This window comes from Pundamilia nyererei, unplaced genomic scaffold (assembly GCF_000239375.1).
Source record: "Pundamilia nyererei isolate P.nyererei 1_Seehausen unplaced genomic scaffold, PunNye1.0 scaffold00223, whole genome shotgun sequence".
In the NCBI taxonomy this organism is placed as follows: domain Eukaryota; kingdom Metazoa; phylum Chordata; class Actinopteri; order Cichliformes; family Cichlidae; genus Pundamilia; species Pundamilia nyererei.
The window spans coordinates 512,681-532,746 of record NW_005187624.1 but is presented as its reverse complement, the minus strand read 5'-3'; the positions used below and the strand labels follow the sequence as shown (position 1 = coordinate 532,746).

The 20,066-nt window shown below is 40.4% G+C and overlaps 2 protein-coding genes across 3 annotated transcripts in view; one reads left to right on the top strand and one right to left on the bottom strand.

Annotated features, from left to right (window-relative positions):
* LOC102195656 (myosin-binding protein C, fast-type-like) overlaps positions 1-12,170 on the top strand; it is a 25,823-nt gene extending 13,653 nt beyond the window's left edge. For both annotated transcript variants that reach the window (XM_005748480.2, XM_005748481.2), the window contains 26 exons: positions 964-1,032; positions 1,140-1,288; positions 1,389-1,506; positions 1,618-1,666; positions 1,857-1,913; positions 2,026-2,198; positions 2,379-2,511; positions 3,042-3,166; positions 3,306-3,411; positions 5,224-5,390; positions 5,740-5,905; positions 6,018-6,124; positions 6,221-6,250; positions 6,346-6,488; positions 7,735-7,894; positions 8,031-8,135; positions 8,221-8,409; positions 8,521-8,655; positions 8,773-8,940; positions 9,100-9,188; positions 9,480-9,675; positions 9,782-9,921; positions 10,858-11,017; positions 11,412-11,548; positions 11,636-11,822; positions 12,017-12,170. In XM_005748480.2, the coding sequence (XP_005748537.1) occupies positions 964-1,032; positions 1,140-1,288; positions 1,389-1,506; positions 1,618-1,666; positions 1,857-1,913; positions 2,026-2,198; positions 2,379-2,511; positions 3,042-3,166; positions 3,306-3,411; positions 5,224-5,390; positions 5,740-5,905; positions 6,018-6,124; positions 6,221-6,250; positions 6,346-6,488; positions 7,735-7,894; positions 8,031-8,135; positions 8,221-8,409; positions 8,521-8,655; positions 8,773-8,940; positions 9,100-9,188; positions 9,480-9,675; positions 9,782-9,921; positions 10,858-11,017; positions 11,412-11,548; positions 11,636-11,822; positions 12,017-12,039 (3,281 nt within the window). In that variant the 3' untranslated portion in view covers positions 12,040-12,170. The remainder of the gene's footprint in view (positions 1-963; positions 1,033-1,139; positions 1,289-1,388; positions 1,507-1,617; positions 1,667-1,856; positions 1,914-2,025; positions 2,199-2,378; positions 2,512-3,041; positions 3,167-3,305; positions 3,412-5,223; positions 5,391-5,739; positions 5,906-6,017; positions 6,125-6,220; positions 6,251-6,345; positions 6,489-7,734; positions 7,895-8,030; positions 8,136-8,220; positions 8,410-8,520; positions 8,656-8,772; positions 8,941-9,099; positions 9,189-9,479; positions 9,676-9,781; positions 9,922-10,857; positions 11,018-11,411; positions 11,549-11,635; positions 11,823-12,016) is intronic.
* Positions 12,171-12,243: 73 nt separating this feature from the next.
* Positions 12,244-19,145, bottom strand: LOC102206908 (testicular acid phosphatase homolog). The gene is made up of 11 exons (XM_005748523.1): positions 19,139-19,145; positions 18,888-19,021; positions 17,744-17,839; positions 16,696-16,782; positions 15,588-15,734; positions 15,251-15,349; positions 14,239-14,334; positions 13,665-13,797; positions 13,349-13,431; positions 13,128-13,234; positions 12,244-12,863 (listed from the first exon to the last, which is right to left on the bottom strand). Exons 1-11 carry the CDS (start codon positions 19,143-19,145, stop codon positions 12,500-12,502), a joined length of 1,353 nt encoding a protein of 450 aa, XP_005748580.1. The 3' UTR covers positions 12,244-12,499.
* Between the last annotated feature and the right edge of the window lie 921 nt (positions 19,146-20,066).

Sequence of the window (20,066 nt, the reverse complement as noted above, 5' to 3'; positions counted from 1 at the left end):
ACTACTGAGATCATGATCTTATCATTATGAGAGAATTGTTGCATTTTACTGTGTGTTGTTTCGATGCAATGACTCTAAAATAATCATTGTGTAACTGTTGTTTACTTACCTTGAGTTTATACAGACTTATGGTACAGTATAACTTAGAAGTGTTATACTTTCAAATGTGAAAGTGGGATAATTGTTTTTTGTAGCAGACCCTGCACTGGAGGGAGAATGAGGACGATGTGAAAGCACAGTGCAGGACTGTGACAATGCAATGCGTGAAAACGTGATGAAATTAAGATGTGTGCCAGCTATGTGTTGGTCATGCTCAAAGAGGATATTGTATTCCTGAGTAGCCTCTCATGGCTTCCAAGCCAAGTCTTGGCTGTGATTGTTTAGTAAACTGAATTTATTAGGCACATTTATTTTCCCTGTCAGAAAACAAAGCAGAGAAGCTGCACTGTAGAGTAGGACGCAACAAAAGAACCTAATGCCAATTACAAGTGTGCATTGTTTATAGAGTAGCACCTTGAATGCCAAATCTTGGATGATGGTAGAAAAAAGCTGATGCATAAAGGACACCAGGTGCATTTGTTAATAGTTTCAGATTTTTATTTAGTGATTGTGTATTTCTGTACGTTTTGCTTGCCTGAACAAGCAGGACACTTCATCTGCTGTTACTGAGCTTGCTCTATCAGCAGATGAAGTGTCCAAAAAGTGCCCCCATCGTGCATGGAAGTATCATTGTTCAGAAACAATGTGACTTATACTGTATGTGTTTTATATGTACTTTAGATCCTCAGTATAAGCAAAGATATATCCAAACCATTCACCGTGTCTCTTGCACTTTGGCATTTTGAACATAATTTTTTGTTGTATGTTATTTTGCAGCACATGTCTTAAACGAATCTATAAAAATGGGCTCCAGATTTTAATGATTTACTGATTTAACAAATCTTTTTTACTCCTTCTTTTCAGAGCCTCAGTCTACTGAGCTCACTGGGCTCTTTGTGGAGAAACCGCCGGATAATGTAGTCGCTGTCGCAGGTTAGATACACAAATGAATGCTTGTGTTATTGCTGTCTCCAGTAATCCGTAATATGCAATCTGAGTATATAATGTCATGTGAATTAACTGTTGCTTGTGAATGGCAGGAACGGATGTCACTTTCATAGCCAAGGTCGACTCCACCAACCTGACAAGAAAACCCACCATGAAATGGTTGAAGGGCAAGTGGCTGGACCTTGGCAGCAAGGCTGGAAAACATTTGCAGTTCAAAGAAACTTACGACAGAAATACTAAAGTGTGTGTCAAAGAGAGACATAGATATTTTTTTTGTACCGTGTTGGCCGATCCTCTTCCTTCAGAAATAGCTAAGAACTAATGAATATTTTCTCCTTAAGATCTATACTTATGAAATGAAGGTCATCAAAGTGGTCCCTGGAGACGCTGGTGGTTACAGGTGTGAAGTGACTTCAAAAGACAAATGTGACAGCTCCACCTTTGAGATCTCTGTTGAGGGTGAGTGAAAACAGACTCGCGCCTGCTAAGGCTGCCACGGATTCTATACATACTGATGTTTTGATCTGATCCAGGAATAATGTGCGTTCTCTGCAACTTCTCTTATTACAGCTGCACATCAGGACGAGCAGGCAGATATTTTGTCTGCCTTCAAGAGAGCGTAAGTGCTCTGGGGTTTGTGTTTCATCCTGTGGAAAATGCATGCATAGACTTTTTAAAATGTTTTTTTCTGTGTATATATGTGTGAACATGTCTCACAGCACATTGGTTTGACAGTATAGTACACTTAATGTTGTGCCATGGCAAAATGCATTATGTGTGTTACAGTTAGTCTGATTCTGTACATGCAGTGACGCTGGAGAGGATGAGGGAGATCTGGATTTCAGCGCTCTGCTCAAAGCTGCTAAGTGAGAATCTTGACATTGTTTTGTTTATCGAGGAGACAGTATGATTTCCTCATTGTATTTTGTGCTTCTTCTGCCCTACCTGTTAAGAAACCCCCTTTTATTTCTCTGCCAGGAAGAAGAAGAAACCTGAAAAAGTAGAACCAGAGATAGATGTGTGGGAACTGCTTAAGAGTGCCCACCCAAGCGAGTATGAGAAAATCGCCTTTAAGTATGGCATCACTGACCTGAGGGGCATGCTGAAGCGTCTGAAAAAAATGAAGGCCGAGCCTGTTATACATAGCGAGGGTAAGTCGGGTCAATTAACGGAAGGGAGGGGAAGAAGTGGAGGAGTATTGCAAATATGATTGAGAGGAAAAGGATAGAAAGAAGAAGGCAAGAGGATGGGTGCTATGAGGCTGAGCGGGCATGACATGTGTGAGCTAATGAGTTAATTTGAGGTTTTTCTCTGTGTGTTTTCAACTACAGCTTTCCTGAAGAAGCTTGAATCTTGCTACTCAGTGGATAAGGGCAAGAAAATTACCCTGAGGTGTGAAGTGGTGGATCCCAATGTTCAGGTCAAATGGCTGAAGAATGGTCAGGAGATCAAACCCTCAGCCAAGTATGATTAAAAGCATAAACACACACACACACACCAGTTATCCACACGCATCTTTTTGTGTGCTTTGTACAGGGTACGGCTTAATTAAACAGTAGTGTGTCATATCATCAGATCATCAAGCTTAGATTGACTTGGTGGGCAGTGCTTAAAAATATCAAGCTAAAATTATCTGTGCGACACAGTCAGAAACGATGCTGCCATCAACATGTTTTATTTTTAGGCAGTCATAAGAGGCCTCCCAGTGGGTTAAAGCAAGTCATACTGCCAAGACATCTTATGCCCCAAATCCAGAAACTCAAGCAGGACAAAGATCTCTGTTTCCTTAAATGTCCCAATGTGGGAAAAATACTGTATCCTGGCGGAAAACTGTAATATATGTGTTGGCTTTGCTAGACAAAATATGTACCACTGCAACTGTCATAAGATTGATTCAAATCCACATTTTAAAACGGAAGGATCTGATACTATACAGTAGTGGAAATACTTTCAGAGGTGCTTTCTTTTTGATGAAAAAACACTGTCTTTTTCAGGTATATCATGGAGGCGAGCGGCAATGTCAGAACACTCACCATAAATAAGGCAACCCTGGCAGACGATGCTGCATATGAGTGCGTGGTTGGGGAAGACAAGTGTTTCACAGAGGTGTTTGTCAAAGGTGCACTTTTTCTTCTGCTTGTTTGGTAACAGTAGCGATCTGAGAATACAGTAAAGCAGCACGTCTTGTCCCAAAGCATGAAAAGTGAAGTTTCAGTGCTTGGTTCATGAATTGTAAAGTCTTCCTCTGTTGTGTTCAGAGCCCCCTGTGACTATCACCAAGCTGATGGATGACTATCACGTGGTTGTGGGAGAAAGAGTGGAGTTTGAGATAGAGGTGTCGGAAGAGGGTGCCCACGTGATGTGGTGAGTGAAATTCACGTTATCAGCAATAAAGATTCAGGTTATGTACATATGCTGAAAGTTTTTTAACTTGTTCTTTTTACAAAAGCATTTAAAGCAGGGGTGGGCAACTCCAGGCCTCGAGGGCCGGTGTCCCTGCCGGTTTTAGATGTGTCCTTGAACCAACACAGCTGATTTAAATGGCTAAACTAGCTCCTGCAGTTCTCCAGAGGCCTGGTAACGAACTAATCATGTGATTCAGGTGTGTTGACCCAAGGTGAGATCTAAAACTTGCAGGACACCGGCCCTCGGGGCCTGGAATTGCCCACCCCTGATTTAAAGTCACATGTAGAAAACAATAGTTTTCACAGGACTCCATAAAGTTCTCCAAAAAACGTAAGAACACCATTACCGCGTGCATAAGAGGACAATACACTTGATTAGTTATCAATTAGTCATCAATCAGCAAGTGTGAGCGCTATAAAAGAAAAGATTTGGCAGTTTGGTGATCTGAAGCATTCAGATGTACATTAACACAATGTCACAATCTTCCCAGGAGCAGATGTCTCAGCAAAGTCGTCCCAAAGTTAGTCCATGCAATACTCAAACCTGCAAAAGATGAATCTACAGGCCTCTTTTAGCACCTAAAATGATAAGATTAATTAGATTAATAAGATTAGAGTAAGATTGAACAAGTGTGGCTTGTTTGGAAGGGTTGCCAGGGGAAAGCCTCTAAAAACAACATGGCAGCACAGCTTAGGTGTAAAAAGTTGCATCTGAATCAGCTACAAGACTTCTGGAACAATGTACACTGTACAAAGGCCAAATTGTAGATGTTTTGCTATAATACACGGGGCCATGTGTGGCAAAAACTAAACACAGCATATCCGCACAAACACCTCAAACCAACTCTCAAGCACGGTAGTGGAGGGTTAATGATCTGGCTGACCATGAACTCATCTGTATATTAAAGTATTCCTAAGTCAAATGTGAGGTGACTTAGCCCAAATTTGGTCATGCAGCAGGACAATGATTCTAAGAACAGCAGGAAGTGTTGTAATGACTCGGTCAAAGTTCAGACTTCAACCTAAAATGCTGCGCTGGAACCTTAAGAGAGATGTGCAAAAGTGAAACCTCAATGTACTGAAGCGACGTTGTAAAGAAGAGAAGATTTCACTATATAATGTGAGAGACTCAGAAAATTATTATTTGGAGTTTGTTTTGCTAAAGTTTTGAGCCTTGTGATAACTTTCTTTTCCTCTGGACTTCATTCAGTAATATTCCACAGTTAATTTTTGACCTTCTCATCTTCATATCAGATGAAACTATATTGTAGGAAATCTTGGTTCTGGTCAAAATGTGTGAAGGCTATTTGATCTGCTTGATTCAGGAGATTTTGTCACAAACTCAACCGAATGTGTAGATTTTGATATGGAAGTTAGATGGCTTTGAACATCGTCAGTCAACAAAAGCATTTCAAGCTCAAATTCTGAAGTTTATTTCAGTTTGTTTCACTGGAGTTTTTATTTTTGAGATAATTTTGATACAGCGTCGCTAAATTTAATATTGTGTCTTCTTATTTAAAGGTGCATTTTGAAAAACCTAATAAAAAAGCACAAAGAGCAAATGAATGAAATTAATTATAATTTTAAAAATGTGGTGTACACAGCTAGATTTATATTATCTTGTAAAATCTTGATTAATCTAAAATCATACATTTCCAAAGTCATTTTGCAGTGTGACTTGTAAAGTTAGAGCTGGTTTCACCTTACAGTTTGTTTTTAGAGAGTTTTAGTGACAACTTTTTAAAAATATCTGTTTTATATTAATTTCCAGGTTTTTTGAAGATCAAGAGATTCACAAAGACAAAGATTCAAAATATCGCTTTAAGAAGGATGGAAAGAAGCACACACTTATCATTCAGGAAGCTACACTGGATGACATCGGAATGTACCACGCTTGGACAAATGGGGGTCATACCAAAGGAGAACTGGAGGTGGAAGGTACCACATGCATGAAATCATAATAATCTCACGTCTTTATTTTAGTTTTGAGTGAGAGTAAAACATAAACTTTTAGAAAAGCCAAGCTAATAATGATAATATTTTTAGAGCATTCACACATGTGTATCAAAAGGTAATATATATACAGTAGCCAAGGGTTTCTCTCATTTAAACGTTCACTGCAGAAGACTGCTGGCCCAAGGGCTCAGCACCTCTCTTTAAAAACAAAGTAACGACTCATGGCAGTGGGTGTCAAGATGAGTGGATCAGTGGGTGTCCTTATTTCCTCTCCTGCTACACTTACACAGTCTGTCTCCTGCCTGATCTATGCTTTTGTGGCCTTCCTCAGAAAAGGAACTGGAGGTGTTGCAGGACATCGCTGATCTGACAGTCAGGGCAACAGATCAGGCTATGTTCAAGTGTGAAGTGTCTGACGACAAGGTCACAGGAAAGTGGTACAAAGATGGCGTGGAGGTCTTGCCAAGCGAGCGCATCAAAATGACCCACATTGGAAGGTGAAAAGACGATACCAAACGGTTTTGCCTTCATGTGAACAAAGTTGGGGGGTTTTATTGACACAGATGTTTCCATAAAACTACATGATATCTTCTACGCTGCTTGTCTCAGGTTTCACCGACTGGTCATTGATAATGTGAAGCCAGAGGATGCTGGAGACTACACATTTGTACCTGATGGATATGCCCTGTCACTTTCTGCCAAACTGAACTTCTTGGGTGAGAAAGACCGAACAATTACAAAGGTCCTGTTGTGGAAAAATTTGTCACCAGCAGCCTGGATAATACTGTCACCTCTTTTCTCTTTCATAATAGAAATTAAGATCGACTATGTGCCTAGGCAAGGTAATTTACATCATAATTAAACACCCTGTGTATAGTTCAAACCCAAGACAGCCTACTTGATTGATGACTCTCTTTGAATGCTGTATTTTAACCAGAACCTCCAAAAATCCACCTGGACACCACTGGAAACATGGTCTCCCAAAACACGATCATCGTGGTAGCTGGGAACAAGCTTCGTCTGGATGTGGAGATCACTGGCGAGCCAGCTCCAACTGTTGTCTGGTCCAAAGGAGATAATGTAAGGGCTCCAAAAAATAGTTGCAGTTAACTAAAACTAAACTAGATAGATTTAGATTTAGCAAACTTAAAAATGAGATAAAATTGTAAAGGAAATATTCTTAGTTCACTAGCTGGGCCTCATTTTCAGTTTGACAGCATTTAGGTAGGTAAAGGTGAATGGCTTGGACATGAATTGAGCTGTGGTTTTGGGAAAGCCTCAAAAGGGACTGACAGTGGCTCCTGGGCCATGCAAGTCCCCATGTACTAAATAGAAGTGAAGAAGTTAAAGAACTGAAAAGGTGAGAGAGGGTGGGGCACGTAAACGAGACGAACAGCTTGAAGAAAGCGTGGTCCTGCTCCTAATAACTACAACTAAGCATGAATTATTTTGGTTTGCATAACTTGACAACTTAAATAATAGGACATGTGTGGAAATGAAAACTTTTTAGAATATAATTTAATGATAACATGTGGAGTTATGAGCAGACCTTAGGTGCCATCAGTGTCATACTAAGACAGCTCCCTTCTTCTTATTTTACACTCAACCTAAGGTCAGTCCAAGTGGTCCATTCATGCCCTTCTGGTTTGAACAAGTGCCACCAGCTAACACTCGTTTTAGTTCATGTGCCACCATTTCATCACTAGCAGACTGAAGTGGCAGAACAAGTGGACAGTAAAAAGTGAATAAAAAAGATAAATCTCCCTGCAGTATAAACAATACATTCTTGTAATGGTCACACTTTATGAACTATCCATCCACAAAAAAGATGATGAAAAGTCTGAGATGTCTTCAGAAAAAGAAGTGCAGCTTCATAAATACGCCATGCCTCAGTTTTTTCCTGCTCTGTCTTCTGTCTTATTACAAAGAAACACTACTGCTGTAACTTTATGAAAAGCACTGGCACAGCTCTTTGGCTTAACCGCCTCACTTCAGTGTGGTACTGCAGGCCCTGAGTAATGTCTTTGGCTGTAAAACCGAGGATGATTCAGACCTCTGGCTTGGATAAAATTAACAGTTCACAGACAGCCCCTTCCCATGATGTGATCCACTCTCAAAGACTTGCGACACAATATTTCCTCGTGCAAAAAACAATGAACAGTCAGAAGATTTTGCCTTCAGCTGGTTTAGATATGTGAGTGGGTTTATTCTGGCCCCGAAGCCTTATGTTTGATACCCCTACTCTAATCTCTGTTAGCCCAACTTTAAGTTACAAGTAAACCCTAATTGTTAGGCATGTTTTAACTGCTTTAATATCGTGTGTTAGCCAATCACAGACACTGAAGGACGTGTAAGGGTGGAGTCCAGGAAAGACCTCAGCTGCTTTGTCATAGAGGGGGCGGAGAGAGACGATGAGGGCAACTACTCCATCACTGTCGCCAACCCTGCCGGAGAGGACAAGGCTGTGCTGTTTCTGAAGATTGTGGGTAAGTGAAGGTTTTACAGGATAACATCAGCTGGTTTCCCCTCATAGTGGGCAGCAGAAAAGGGATGTTTTTTTGCAAATACCAGTTTGACCTGTCTTCTCTGTTGTATTTAAATAAACTGCAATCTTTTTATCAGATGTGCCCGACCCCCCTGAGAATATCAAGTGCACAGGAGTGGGAGAGGACTGCGCCTCCATTATTTGGGACCCTCCTAAATTTGATGGCGGTGCACCAGTTAAAGGTGGAACATGCATTATATTAATTTGTTTAAGGAAAACAAAATTATTATTCAACCTGTTCATGTAACTGCATTATTACTCCACCAGGTTATCTCATGGAGAGGAAGAAGAAAGGCTCTTCCAGATGGACAAAGCTCAACTTTGACGTGTACGAATCAACCACATACGAGGCTAAGAGGATGATTGAAGGTGTTCTGTATGAGATGAGGGTGTTCGCTGTCAACAGCATTGGCATGTCTCAGCCAAGTCTCAGCTCCAAACCGTTCATGCCTATTGGTACGTTTCACAGTCGTCCTTACGTCCTCTTTCTCAGCAACTCCCTGTCCCTCCTTTGCTCAGTGAAGCCAGTCACTGATTCTCTTGAGTCTCCTTTCCTGTCATCCTCAGCCCCAACAAGCGAGCCAACTCGTCTGACAGTCCACGATGTGACAGACAGCACTTGCAGCTTGAAGTGGCTCGCCCCAGAGAAGATTGGAGCTGGGGGCCTCGACGGCTACGTTATTGAATACTGCAAGGAAGGAGGTGATAATGCCGTATATTTACGTGTAATAAATGAAAACAGCTGAATGAATGAAAAAACGAAAGAGACACAGATCACACTTAGTTTAATTTAATACATGAAGTTTTCTTTTAACGTAGACACTGAGTGGGTGGTGGCAAACCAGGAGCTGTGCGAGAGACAGGGATATGTGGTGCGCGGCCTCCCGGTGGGAGAGAAGATCAACTTTAGGGTGGTGGCAGTAAACATTGCCGGGCGCAGTCCTCCTGCTATAATGTCACAGCCCGTCACCATCCGTGAGATCGTCGGTGAGTGAGTCAGATTCACAGCCAAATAAAGTGAGCAAGTATAAATGTAAATAGCACATTTGGGTGTAGCATAGTTTTTCTTTGTGTTGACCACAGAGACTCATACTCATACTCATGTTATGATAAGAAGTTTAAACAGGATGTCTGTTTCTTCTTCAGAACATCCAAAGATCCGCCTTCCTCGTGACCTGAGAACAAAGTACATCAGGAAAGTGGGAGAGAAGATCAACCTGACTATCCCCTTCCAGGTTAGAAAGGATGAGTTTCTGTGCACTAATCAGTATAACAATCAGTAACAGTGATATCTTAGTGAGAGCAGCCGCTGAAACCAAATTTCGTTTTTTTCTTATGTTCTAAAAAGCATTAGAATAATAAATTAGGAGCTTACTTTAGAAAACAAAACCTAGTTTTTTAGTTTGTTTGTTTTTTTGTTTTGTGCATCGTTTTAATAATTTGAGTATTGAAAGTATGAAGAAAAAAAAACAACCTGAAGCTACATTTTTTAAGTCATAAAACTTGATTATGTTTTTGCACCACAGGGCAAGCCACGCCCCGTCGCAAACTGGTTCAAGGATGGCAAACCGCTTGATGAGAAGATGGTCAACGTGCGTAACTCAAACGTGGACAGCATCCTGTTCATTCGCTCAGCAGAGAGAGAGCACTCTGGAACATATGAGCTGGTTCTGAAGATTGAGAACATGGAGGACAGGGCCAGCATTAACATCAGGATTGTTGGTATGACTCCCAGGACTCTAGACGACTTAGCCCAACGGCACACGAGATGATGCAATATTCATCAGAGTTTAGAAGCTTACACTAATAAAAGTTTAACCCCAAACAGACAAGCCTGGGCCACCTTTGAATGTGAAGGCGACTGACGTCTGGGGCTTCAATGCAGCACTTGAGTGGGACCCCCCCAAGGATGATGGCAACTGTGATATTTCTGGATACACTATCCAGAAGGCAGACATGAAGACCAAGGTGAGAAAGAGAAATGGGGGTGTTTTCAGTCTTCGTCAGCGCCACAGTCACCTGCCAAGATGTCCAGCGAGGACCTGTATACTACGCAGGACGTTATCTCTCTGAATCATCGCTCATGACTCACTTTACCTGCAGGGACACTGCTTTCTTACTTTATTCACGTTTTTATTTAACTTTGTTGTATCTACTGTGGTTTCAGATTAGTTTCTTTTGGCATGGTCTATTCTATTTTATTGTGCTACATATCATTCTGCTTATTTAAGCTATTTGTTATATACTGTTTAACTTAATTTTTAACTTTTGCAATCAAGGATTATTCCTAACTCCAAGTTAAAATAAAACCTTTTAAAAATGCGGCCTTTCTTTTGTTCTCCACATAGACCGTTTTATCGGCATGCTGCCAAAGCCTGCTCAAGCGTGATTGGTCAACAGAACGTGATATACAAGCAAACCAGAAATCTTGGCCCCTGCCTACAGATTATGCAGACATCTGTTTATTTAAACAGTTTATAGCTTAGTGGATTTATGAAGAGCTGCAGGTCTTGCGAGTCTGTTTGACCAACCTGCTTCATGCATTCAAAGCAGAGAGATCACAGCTGACAGGATGAAGTGTGTGCTTTGGCTGCATTCGCACAAAAGCATATTTATTTATGCTTTATGGAGAATTACAGAATAACATGCTATTTATCTGATTCACTGATTTGTTCTGGCCAATCCTGCTTACTCTTGTCGTCTTTGCATCAGAGAAGGTGCCAAATCTGAATCTTGGGTTTGCTAACATTAGCTACCAAATGCTGCTTCTTTTACCTTTAGCAACACTTGGTTTGTTCTCCATGCTAGATTTGTGGGGGATTTTGTGGTTTAATATAATATTATCACTTCTTTTCTCTTTCTCTTTCTCTTTCTCTTTCTCTTTCACTTCTTTTCTCTTTCTAGGAATGGTTCACTGTTTATGAGCACAATAGACGAACAAACTGCACAGTTTCGGATCTGGTCATGGGCAACGAATACATGTTCCGCATCTACAGCGAAAATCTCTGTGGCCTGAGCGAGGAGCCGCGCATGAGCAAGAACACGGCTGTGATTGGCAAAACAGGTATGACAGTGTTTCCAATATTTACATGCAGTTGAACACATATTTAGGCCTAAAATGCTGATTTTAAGTCATCTAAATACATCTGAGTTAGCCAAGTTATAAGTACAGTGTAAGCCATTTATTCCAGTGGTGTTTGGTCTTTAGTTGATTGGTGTATATTCAGTTTATACCAACCATATTATCCTTAATGATTTTCTATTTAATAAATAAGTAAACTTTTGATTTCATATACTCATGCTGCATATAATTCAAAGAAGTACTTTACATTTTTAGTGGCAAAGTTGTATTTTTGTTGTTCTTTTTAAACATGTGAGCTGCATGTTTAAGTTCATACAGTTCATTTCTGATTTTTGCAACCTTTTTTCCCTGATTTACCTCCCACCCTCTTCTGAAGGCTTGGAACTCAAATCAAAGCCCTACAAGGAGAAAGACATGTGCTGCTCTCCCAAGTTTACTCAGCCGCTGGTGGATAGAAGTGTTGTGGCTGGTTACAGCACTGCTATCAGCTGTGCTGTCAAAGGCTTTCCTAAGGTAAAAGCACATGTTAAAAATCGAGTCCACTAATTAGCCAAGAAGTTTTAGCTTTAGCTTTCTTAACTCAGCTTGTTCAAATCTTAGCCTAAGATTGTCTGGATGAAGAACAAGATGATTATTGGGGAGGATCCCAAGTACTTGATGCAGAACAATCAAGGAGTTCTGACCCTCAACATTCGAAAGCCCAGCACCTTCGATGGAGGGAAATACTCTTGCATGGCTGTCAATGATCTGGGCAAGGATGAAGTGGAGTGCACACTTGATGTCCGAGGTAAGAACACTGGGCAACCGTCTGAGCGGGTAGAGGAGGACAGATGAAGGAACAGGAGGAACTTTGGTTATTTTAGGACAGGATGAGTCTTGATGGTTCTGCTAAACACTTTACAACAAAACAATGATTGCCATCACACTTGGACTCCAATCTAACAAAAGCTGACAACCACTATCTCTCTTGTTCTTTCACAGTTTACAAAGAGCCAGAGAAGTGAGAAACTGGACAGCAACGAATATGAAATTCAAATTATGAGCCAAACAGTGAATGTAAGCAGTGGACGTCACAATGAGGAGAGCACACTGTCAAGATTGAATCAAATAAAATATAGTGATCCTTGCTGTAAAAGTTGTTTATTCTGATTACATTTTATGTCTGTTAAAAAATTATTTCATGATTATTTATGTATATTGTGTATTCTTTATGAAGGCTCAAATCTGTTCAAGCGCACAATAACTATCACGATCATATTACAGTGAACATTAGTTGGGAAGCATTTTTATATTTATATATTTTATGGTACAAGTGTGTCAATCATCTCTGCTACACTTCCCTGGAGTACTGTCCTCTCCGCCTGAGGATTATCACCCCTATACTGAATAACAGCGCCACCGCCAGGAGTCCCACAGCCACTGCAAGAGCTGTTATGGTACCTGTGGGAGACAACAACTGTTTAGCTATACATGGCAAATATCCAAAAGCCTTGATATGTTTAAATGAGGCAGTGTGTTCTGAATAATCCCAGACAAGCCCCCCCTCCAAAAAAAAACCCCCAATAATAATAAACAAGTTGCAGAGAAACCTGGTGGCAACACCAAATACAGACATAGACACAGATTATAAACTTTATCTTGTTCACCTGTGCTTGACCATTTTGTCTTAAACCCACACTCGGCCTGCCAGTCATCTGCCAGTACGTCCTTCACCAGCTCATTAAACAAGGATAAAGGACAAGGGCTCAACCCGTTACATCCTGGCACAGGGTTGGGGTAGGGGTTGTTCCGAGAGTCATTGTGGTAGTGCAGCTCCACAGAATAGGATCTGGGTAATTATTAGGACGAATCCAATGAGAGGACACACATCTGTAAGTGTTATGCAAATGTATTTGTATTATGTGATGCTTTCACAACTGCAGCCCTGGGCGGCTGCCAAATTTCCTCAGCTCTCAAAGGAAAGGTATTTGCTCGGTGCATCCAAACAGAAAACCGCGATACCTCAAAATGTGGTGGGCATCTGACCTACATAGTGTGCTTGAATATGCAAAAGAGAATAGTGCAGGAAATAAAACTGGAAGGAAGTCATTACCCATCATGCTCCTGGTAGAACTCAAAGAGTTGACAGGCAGCGTAAGGAGGAAGAAGCCCGTTATACACGTCCAGAGCTGCCTGGAGGGTGATGAGTGTAGAGTCATGCTGGAACGAGGAACAAGCACCAAAGCAATAAGAAGGCGAGGAGATACAGTACATCAAGCAGCAGTTTACACAGCAGATTATAAATGTGTGCTCGTACACAAGCAATGCACTTACAGCTGAGTACATAATGAATTTGAGAGTGCTCCCTTGCTCTACAGCCTTAGAGAAATTCCTCAGGATGGCATTCAGCAGGACCCCTGGAGAATTACCACAATGTCAACAGTGCAAATTAATTTTTCTCACATACCAAGACAATCCTTTTGACCTTATTGAGCATCCTGTCTTGGCCCTGTAATCATCTTTGTCCCATTAGCTCATATGTGCTAATAAACAAAGCTTCGGCCAGCAGTCACATGAGATAAACAGAGCTTCTTCTTTTTTTTTTCCTCTTGAGTGCTCTAAATTAATTGCCTCTAATGTGAATTCCCACCTCCCGAGAGCCTGGCCTTCTCTTTTCGCTTGTGACTGAGGATGCTGTACATGACCTCAAAGGAAGCTATTCTCTTCAGGGTGTCCAAGACCTCTTGGGTGGCCCAGCGTGGCAGAGTCAAGTTATGAATCCTCTGCAAAAGAGAAGAATGTTCATTACGGCACTGCCTTACGCTAATAATCACATTATACAACATGGCAGCAAACGAGGTTTAAATGGCCGTACTTTATAGTTTCTATTATCCCGTCTATTTTTAGCACCAGTCTGAAGATAACAGATGCTCATTTTGCAAGTTTGAATGAACATATTCAACCTGGCCTAGAATCCACCCATCTCATTATGCTTTAATTATCATTTCAATATGTTGCCCCATTCGTCTTTTACTGTATGTATAAAGTGATTTCCCCGCACTCCTACCCTCGCTCTATTTCTCTGGAGATACTTTGACGAAAGCACATTATTGTTCCTTTTTTGTGTTTTTCTCTGTCACTTCTCTGCATCTGGGTTTTGTAGCAGCTTGTAATGTGCATAATACAGGTAGCAGAAATATTTGTGGGCTTGCTTTAAAGTATACCTCACAGTTAAGAGTGTCGTGGACCCTCCATATTTTTTTGCCAACCAGCTTGGACACGGGGTAGCCAGTGTGGTTAGAGAGAGCCTCCACAAAGTACTGCACAGGGAAGAAAAGAATAAGGTCATCAGTTTAAACTCTTTAAATAATAAGGCTCAATAATAAGGCTCAAGGGAACACAACAGTTTAATTACCATTTTTATGAGTAACATTCCATTTATTTATGGATATTTGTCCAGGCACACTGATTAGATATCTATTTTAGGGGTTTATAATCAAAAATTGCATAAATTAGCATTAGTAGTTCATTAATGTGGCGATGACTGTAAGTTTAACCTTTGGTCAGATAACACGGTGATACGTGGCACCAGTTTGGTTCGTGTATATACCTTGCAGGTACTCTGCCTCCAGCAGAGGGTGTTAAAATTCAATGCAGGATGCCCTGGCCTGATCTCAAACATCACCCTAATAGGCCGCACGTGGGACTCCATTTAATTAAAACCATTTTATTGTAATTCTTAATCTAATTCAATCTAACCGTTAATTAGTGTCTCTGAGAATGTGAGAGAAATTGCACTGTGCAGCTTTTCGTAGGCACTGGAGTCACCGTGCCTGAGAAAATCACTGAGAGGACATGATGTCTTCAGCATAACAAACACGTCTACTAGAGGTGCTGATTACGTTGACATCAACAACTGTGAAGTATATACTTACTGAAATAGGCATTTCAGCATGTGAGTTAATTTACAAATTAGGGCCGGGATAAGCAGACCAGGAGAGGCTGAGGTAAGGAAACGATTTTGTTTGCAGCAATTTTGATTGTGTAAGCCTGATGATATTAAACAACGGGGTTACAAACAAGTTTTCACTGGTTAGCAAGCACATGACTCACGGAAAAGATGTGCTGAACACAAACTAGGCTGTGAGCATTCACGTCACTGAACAGATGCTGATGGGCTACAGAACAGTGTATTTAGAGGTCTGTCTGGCTGTGTGGAGACGGCCTTTGTCTTACCTGGTGAGCTTTAAGGAACTTCTGGTAGGGATGACTCTCGAAGGTCTCCGTCATCATAGCGCTGAACCTTGGACAGTCTTTACCTGGAGACCTCAGCAACTTTAAAACAGCAGTTAAACATCAGTGGAAATAATGAACGTTAACTCGAGGTACTTCTTGTGGGCACAAATGTATGCTCATTTCACACTTTAACACTGTGGGGAATCACAGCTGGGATGCACACAGATGGCCGCATGGAGCTACAGAGAAAAGCCCAAAATAATTTATACAATTTTGTAATCAGCTTTGCGTGGCTGCTGCTGTGAAAAGAAAATATTTATGTGGCTCAGCAGCCCACCTTGTCGAGGGCTCTGGGGATGGTGTGCACTGGAATAGGCCGCCACAGTAACTGGGGCATGATGGGTCTGGTTTGGGGGAACATCCCAGCAAGGCAAGCCTGGGCACTCATCAGAGTGCGGTCGTAGTCAGTACTCCGCACATATATCTGTTGTAATCACAGAGAGTACATGGCATTAAAAAGCATTCATATGCTGGTACTGGAGTGGTTTCACTGATCCGACTATGTGCTGTGTTCTGGGGTAAATGAGGCTTACGTTTCTTTTCTACATTTAGAAATCTCATTAAAGTTTTTGCCTTTATTTTTGCAAGCAGTACTCATCCCAAGTCAACTGAGGTACTTCCTTAACCCAAAGAGTCATAGAAGAGTCAAATGAATGAGAAGGAAAGGGGAGGGGGGGACAATCTGTCTTGCTGCGATCTCTTCTGACATCAGTCTTCCCTCTTCTATAGCTCTCTGTCACTCTCTATCAGGTTTTTACACATCATAAATCAAGCAGATAAGGTTGGATGTTCTTGTGATACCAGGAGTGCTTCTGTTTTGCCCCCCTTTTGTGAACGTAAAACAGACATGGCAACACGCGAAAAGGTATGGCACAAGTTCACTGAGATTTAGGCAAGAGATTGTCAGTGATAAGTTCTGAGAACAGCTGTCATTAGTTGTGGTAATTGTGTTTTGTTTAAGAGAGAAAGACGAGCACTTAAAGCAAGAGAAAAGGGAAGGTAACGAGTATGACAAAGCAGAGGCAAAGAAGAAATTACAAATCTCTTATAATGTCAGTGTGTTTAGGATCCAGCACACAGAAGCTGCATATTTGCTGACAGCTGTACTTTACATGAAGCCCACGGGCTACATTACCCTCCCATGTTTAGCACACTGCACGGTCATGACAGTGAGTTCACCAAAATGAGTCAGGCTCATTAACTTATTGTATGTTTTTACAGACGTGACAGATGGTGACTGCTCGTACGCGCACTTGATTTTACAGGGCACGCATGACAAGAGGCTTAGGAAGCTCACAACAGAGTTCACCTAAACAAAGATGGGGAAGGAAACAGCAATTAACACGCAGATACGCATATGTGTTTGCATACACAGATACACCTACCTCTTTGCTGTTATAGTCTTCACTGAGGAAATTTCCGTAACGCCTCCTTAGAAACCGGCCGAGTTCAAACTGCTGTTTCATGCCCAGCTGGAAGGAAAATTGCCAGCATTTTACATTTTTAGCAGAATTTGACCTTTTGACTGAAAACGCTGCAGATTTATGGTCCTAATCAACCTTTTTACATAGATAAGCAACTTTTACCCTGTTACCAGTGTTTCTCAAAGACAAAATAATGAGTTTATACACTGTAAAGCAGCTAATTGCCCGACAACAGAGCAAAGTCACAGGAGGAAGGAATTTAATTAAAGCCCGAAGTCTGTTAAAAGTGTATTTTATAGTGAAAGATTTTAAGTAAATGAATTCAGCAGTTTTTGAAGTACAGTGATGCATTCATTGTGTTAAGCCTGTGATCCTCCTGTTTATGAATTTCTTGTCAAATTATAAGCATAAAGTCTCTATTATTATTTTTCTTTTGTTTGACTTTTTCACCTATATTTTAGTGAACTGTGTGTCACCCCAGTTCAAGTATGGTGGCCTTAAAGCGCAAAACAAAATAACATTAAAGAGAAAACTAGAAACATTTAGGACATAGAAAGGACATACTTTGTAAACTACTGAAATGTAATTTTCTGTTTTGTTATTAATTTTAAATGTCAGTGGTTTTTTGGGGGGGGGTTTTGGGTTTTTTTTTTTTTTTTTAAAAAAGGTTTATGTAATATTCTTGTGTTCTGTTGTGTAACTTAATTTTTTTTTCCTCTTGGTGTTATTTTCTAATTTGTTTGTTAAGATAGATAACAGCTTTGACTGTTTTGTTGTTTGTTTCTTGCTATGCTGTTATTATGTATTTTGTTTTATTCTTCTCTTTTCTAAAATGCTGTATTGCAATTTCTACAATTTTCGTTTCTTCTGCACTTTAGAGCCTCCGTACCACAGCCCAAATGATTTTGTGTAAAAGAGAAAAACTATTAGACAATTCAGTTTATACAACCAAAATCTCTTTACGTGTTTTGTTAACAACAAAACAAAATGTCAATGACAAATCAAGTACCTCAGTCAACTGTCCGAAACCCTGAGCCCACACTTCCTCCCCATATGGATCCCTGGGATATGACTCAATAGGTGATCGATCTCCGTGCCGGAACACCTGAGCAGCAAAACAGATATTGTCACATGATGCCGTGCTGCTGTGTTAGCATTACACTGCACACTTAAACAAGATTATCACCCTGAGACAGAGGTAATAAATAGAGATCTGTGACTGTGGACAGCGTGGGCAGGATTTGAGGCACAAGTGTCATTCTGATGATGTCATCAAGGCACAATCGTTAGAACTGTTGCATTAGTGTTATTACCTGACAGCTCACTTTCTGAGCCGTGACATAACAGAAAGGTTGAATTAACGGGATTGTGCACACATCTGATTCACTCTTGTTGATCCCACAGTAATTTTACAAACCACTCGAGTGAAACACGTCATAAAAATAACACAATAACACAAGCACAAGTCAGCAAAGATCCAAAGGCTTTTGAATATAATTGCTGCACAACAACATGAGATTTTTTATGTAAAGTAATTAAATCAATAACTAAAAATAATAGTTTTCAAAAAAAAACAAAAACCCAAAGATTTGTGAATCTAAACTCAATGAAATTCAGTGGAGCTGTATACGAAGTTGCTGAAGACTAGCAGGAATTTAGTGGATTTAGCTGATAACACAATTTTACTGTCAAGCAGTTGGTTAAGCCGTAATAGTTATGTAGCAGATATATAATTTTATTGTATGCTGTCCCAAGGTAAGTGGTTAAAGCACTTAAGCAACATACACATACAAGTTTTTTTTTTAAGGATACAAAAAAGTAAAAAATATGAAACGCCAAATCATAAGAATAGTGTGATTTCTTTTTCTTAAATCATTCAGTTGGGTAATAAGGTGTTATGTAAAGAGGTTTATGTATAAAGCTGCAGTGTGTGGGAGAGATATGCTAGACACTGTTGGAGTTTAGGCTCAAAGTAATCCTTTGTTACACAAAAAAGTGCAAAAACAATAATACTGATCGGGCAGGAAAACTACAATGCAATCAGTAACCATGCACAGCAAAGTGTCTTCCAGATTATATAATAATCACAGGATTCAACAAAGAAATGCTGTCAAACATCTTGTGGGGGGGAGGCGACAAATGGGGGAACTTACAGCTACAACAAACTTCAGCACCCGGCACTCAGTCAAACAGATGCAGCAGAGAAGGAACAAACAGCCCAAACTCTTCTGCAACTTCTGCATCTTTTCAGCTAGTCGAGCGTCACCTGCTTTACAAAATTCTTTCACTGAAAGACGAAAAGTATCAAGAAAGTTAATCTATAAAATCACAATTTCCCATTAAATAAGGGAACAAAAAGAAACAGAAACAATGCAGTGATGGAGATAAAGTGGGCTGTGTGTACCAGTCATGATCTTAGGATATGGTTTATATTATTATTATAATATTTTACTCGAAGTACATGTTGACTATGATAAGAGGAATCAACTAAGCATGTAACATAATCATTGAAATAATTATTTTTTTTTTAAATTTGGGTTACTTTGTTCTTAAAAGTTGAAGTCACTTTCAGTAAATTTCCATAATCTTTTAACAAGCTGAGCCACTGATCTGTTGATAATAGTGTTCTTTCTTTCCAGTTAAGAGAAATTATTATTATGTTGTGATTCAAACATTAATTAAAACTTTAAAGCGCAATATGCAGCGTGCGCATGCATGCAACAAAATGCTTTTTTTTTAAATATAAATGAAGATTTGCACTTACCTCAGCTGCTTGTTCACATATTTTGGTGTTGTAGTACAAATGATTCGCAGACATATAGATATATATATGTGTGTGTGTGTGTGTGTTTGTGTGGGTGGGTGTGTCAAATCCTCACTCACACCCAGGCTGACACTAAGTGCATGTTTCAGTAAATTTAGGCAGTGCTTTTATAGCCTCCCTACCTGGCCTTGCGTGAGTGTCGCTCTCTCTCTCTCTCTCCCTCTTTCTCTTTCTCTCCACCTCTCCTCTGGGATTATTGGTCCCAGTCTATCTCCATTGTCAACTGGAGTCCAAGTCACTGTCTCCTTCTATTCCCCGCTGCACACATGACATGACAGCCCGCCACGGCAGGCATTTTTGTGTCAGCTTCTGATCTTATGAAAACGTGTGACCCTTGTGTGGATAATTTCACTTTAAAAGCACCCCCACATTTAGATGCTTTACAATAGCACCATGACAAAGTGTAGATGCACCCACCTGGCTTCTAAAATTGTACTCCTGCATGCGTAAACACACATGTCCTCACTTAAGCACTGGCCCAGAGCCACAAACACTCATTATAACTTGC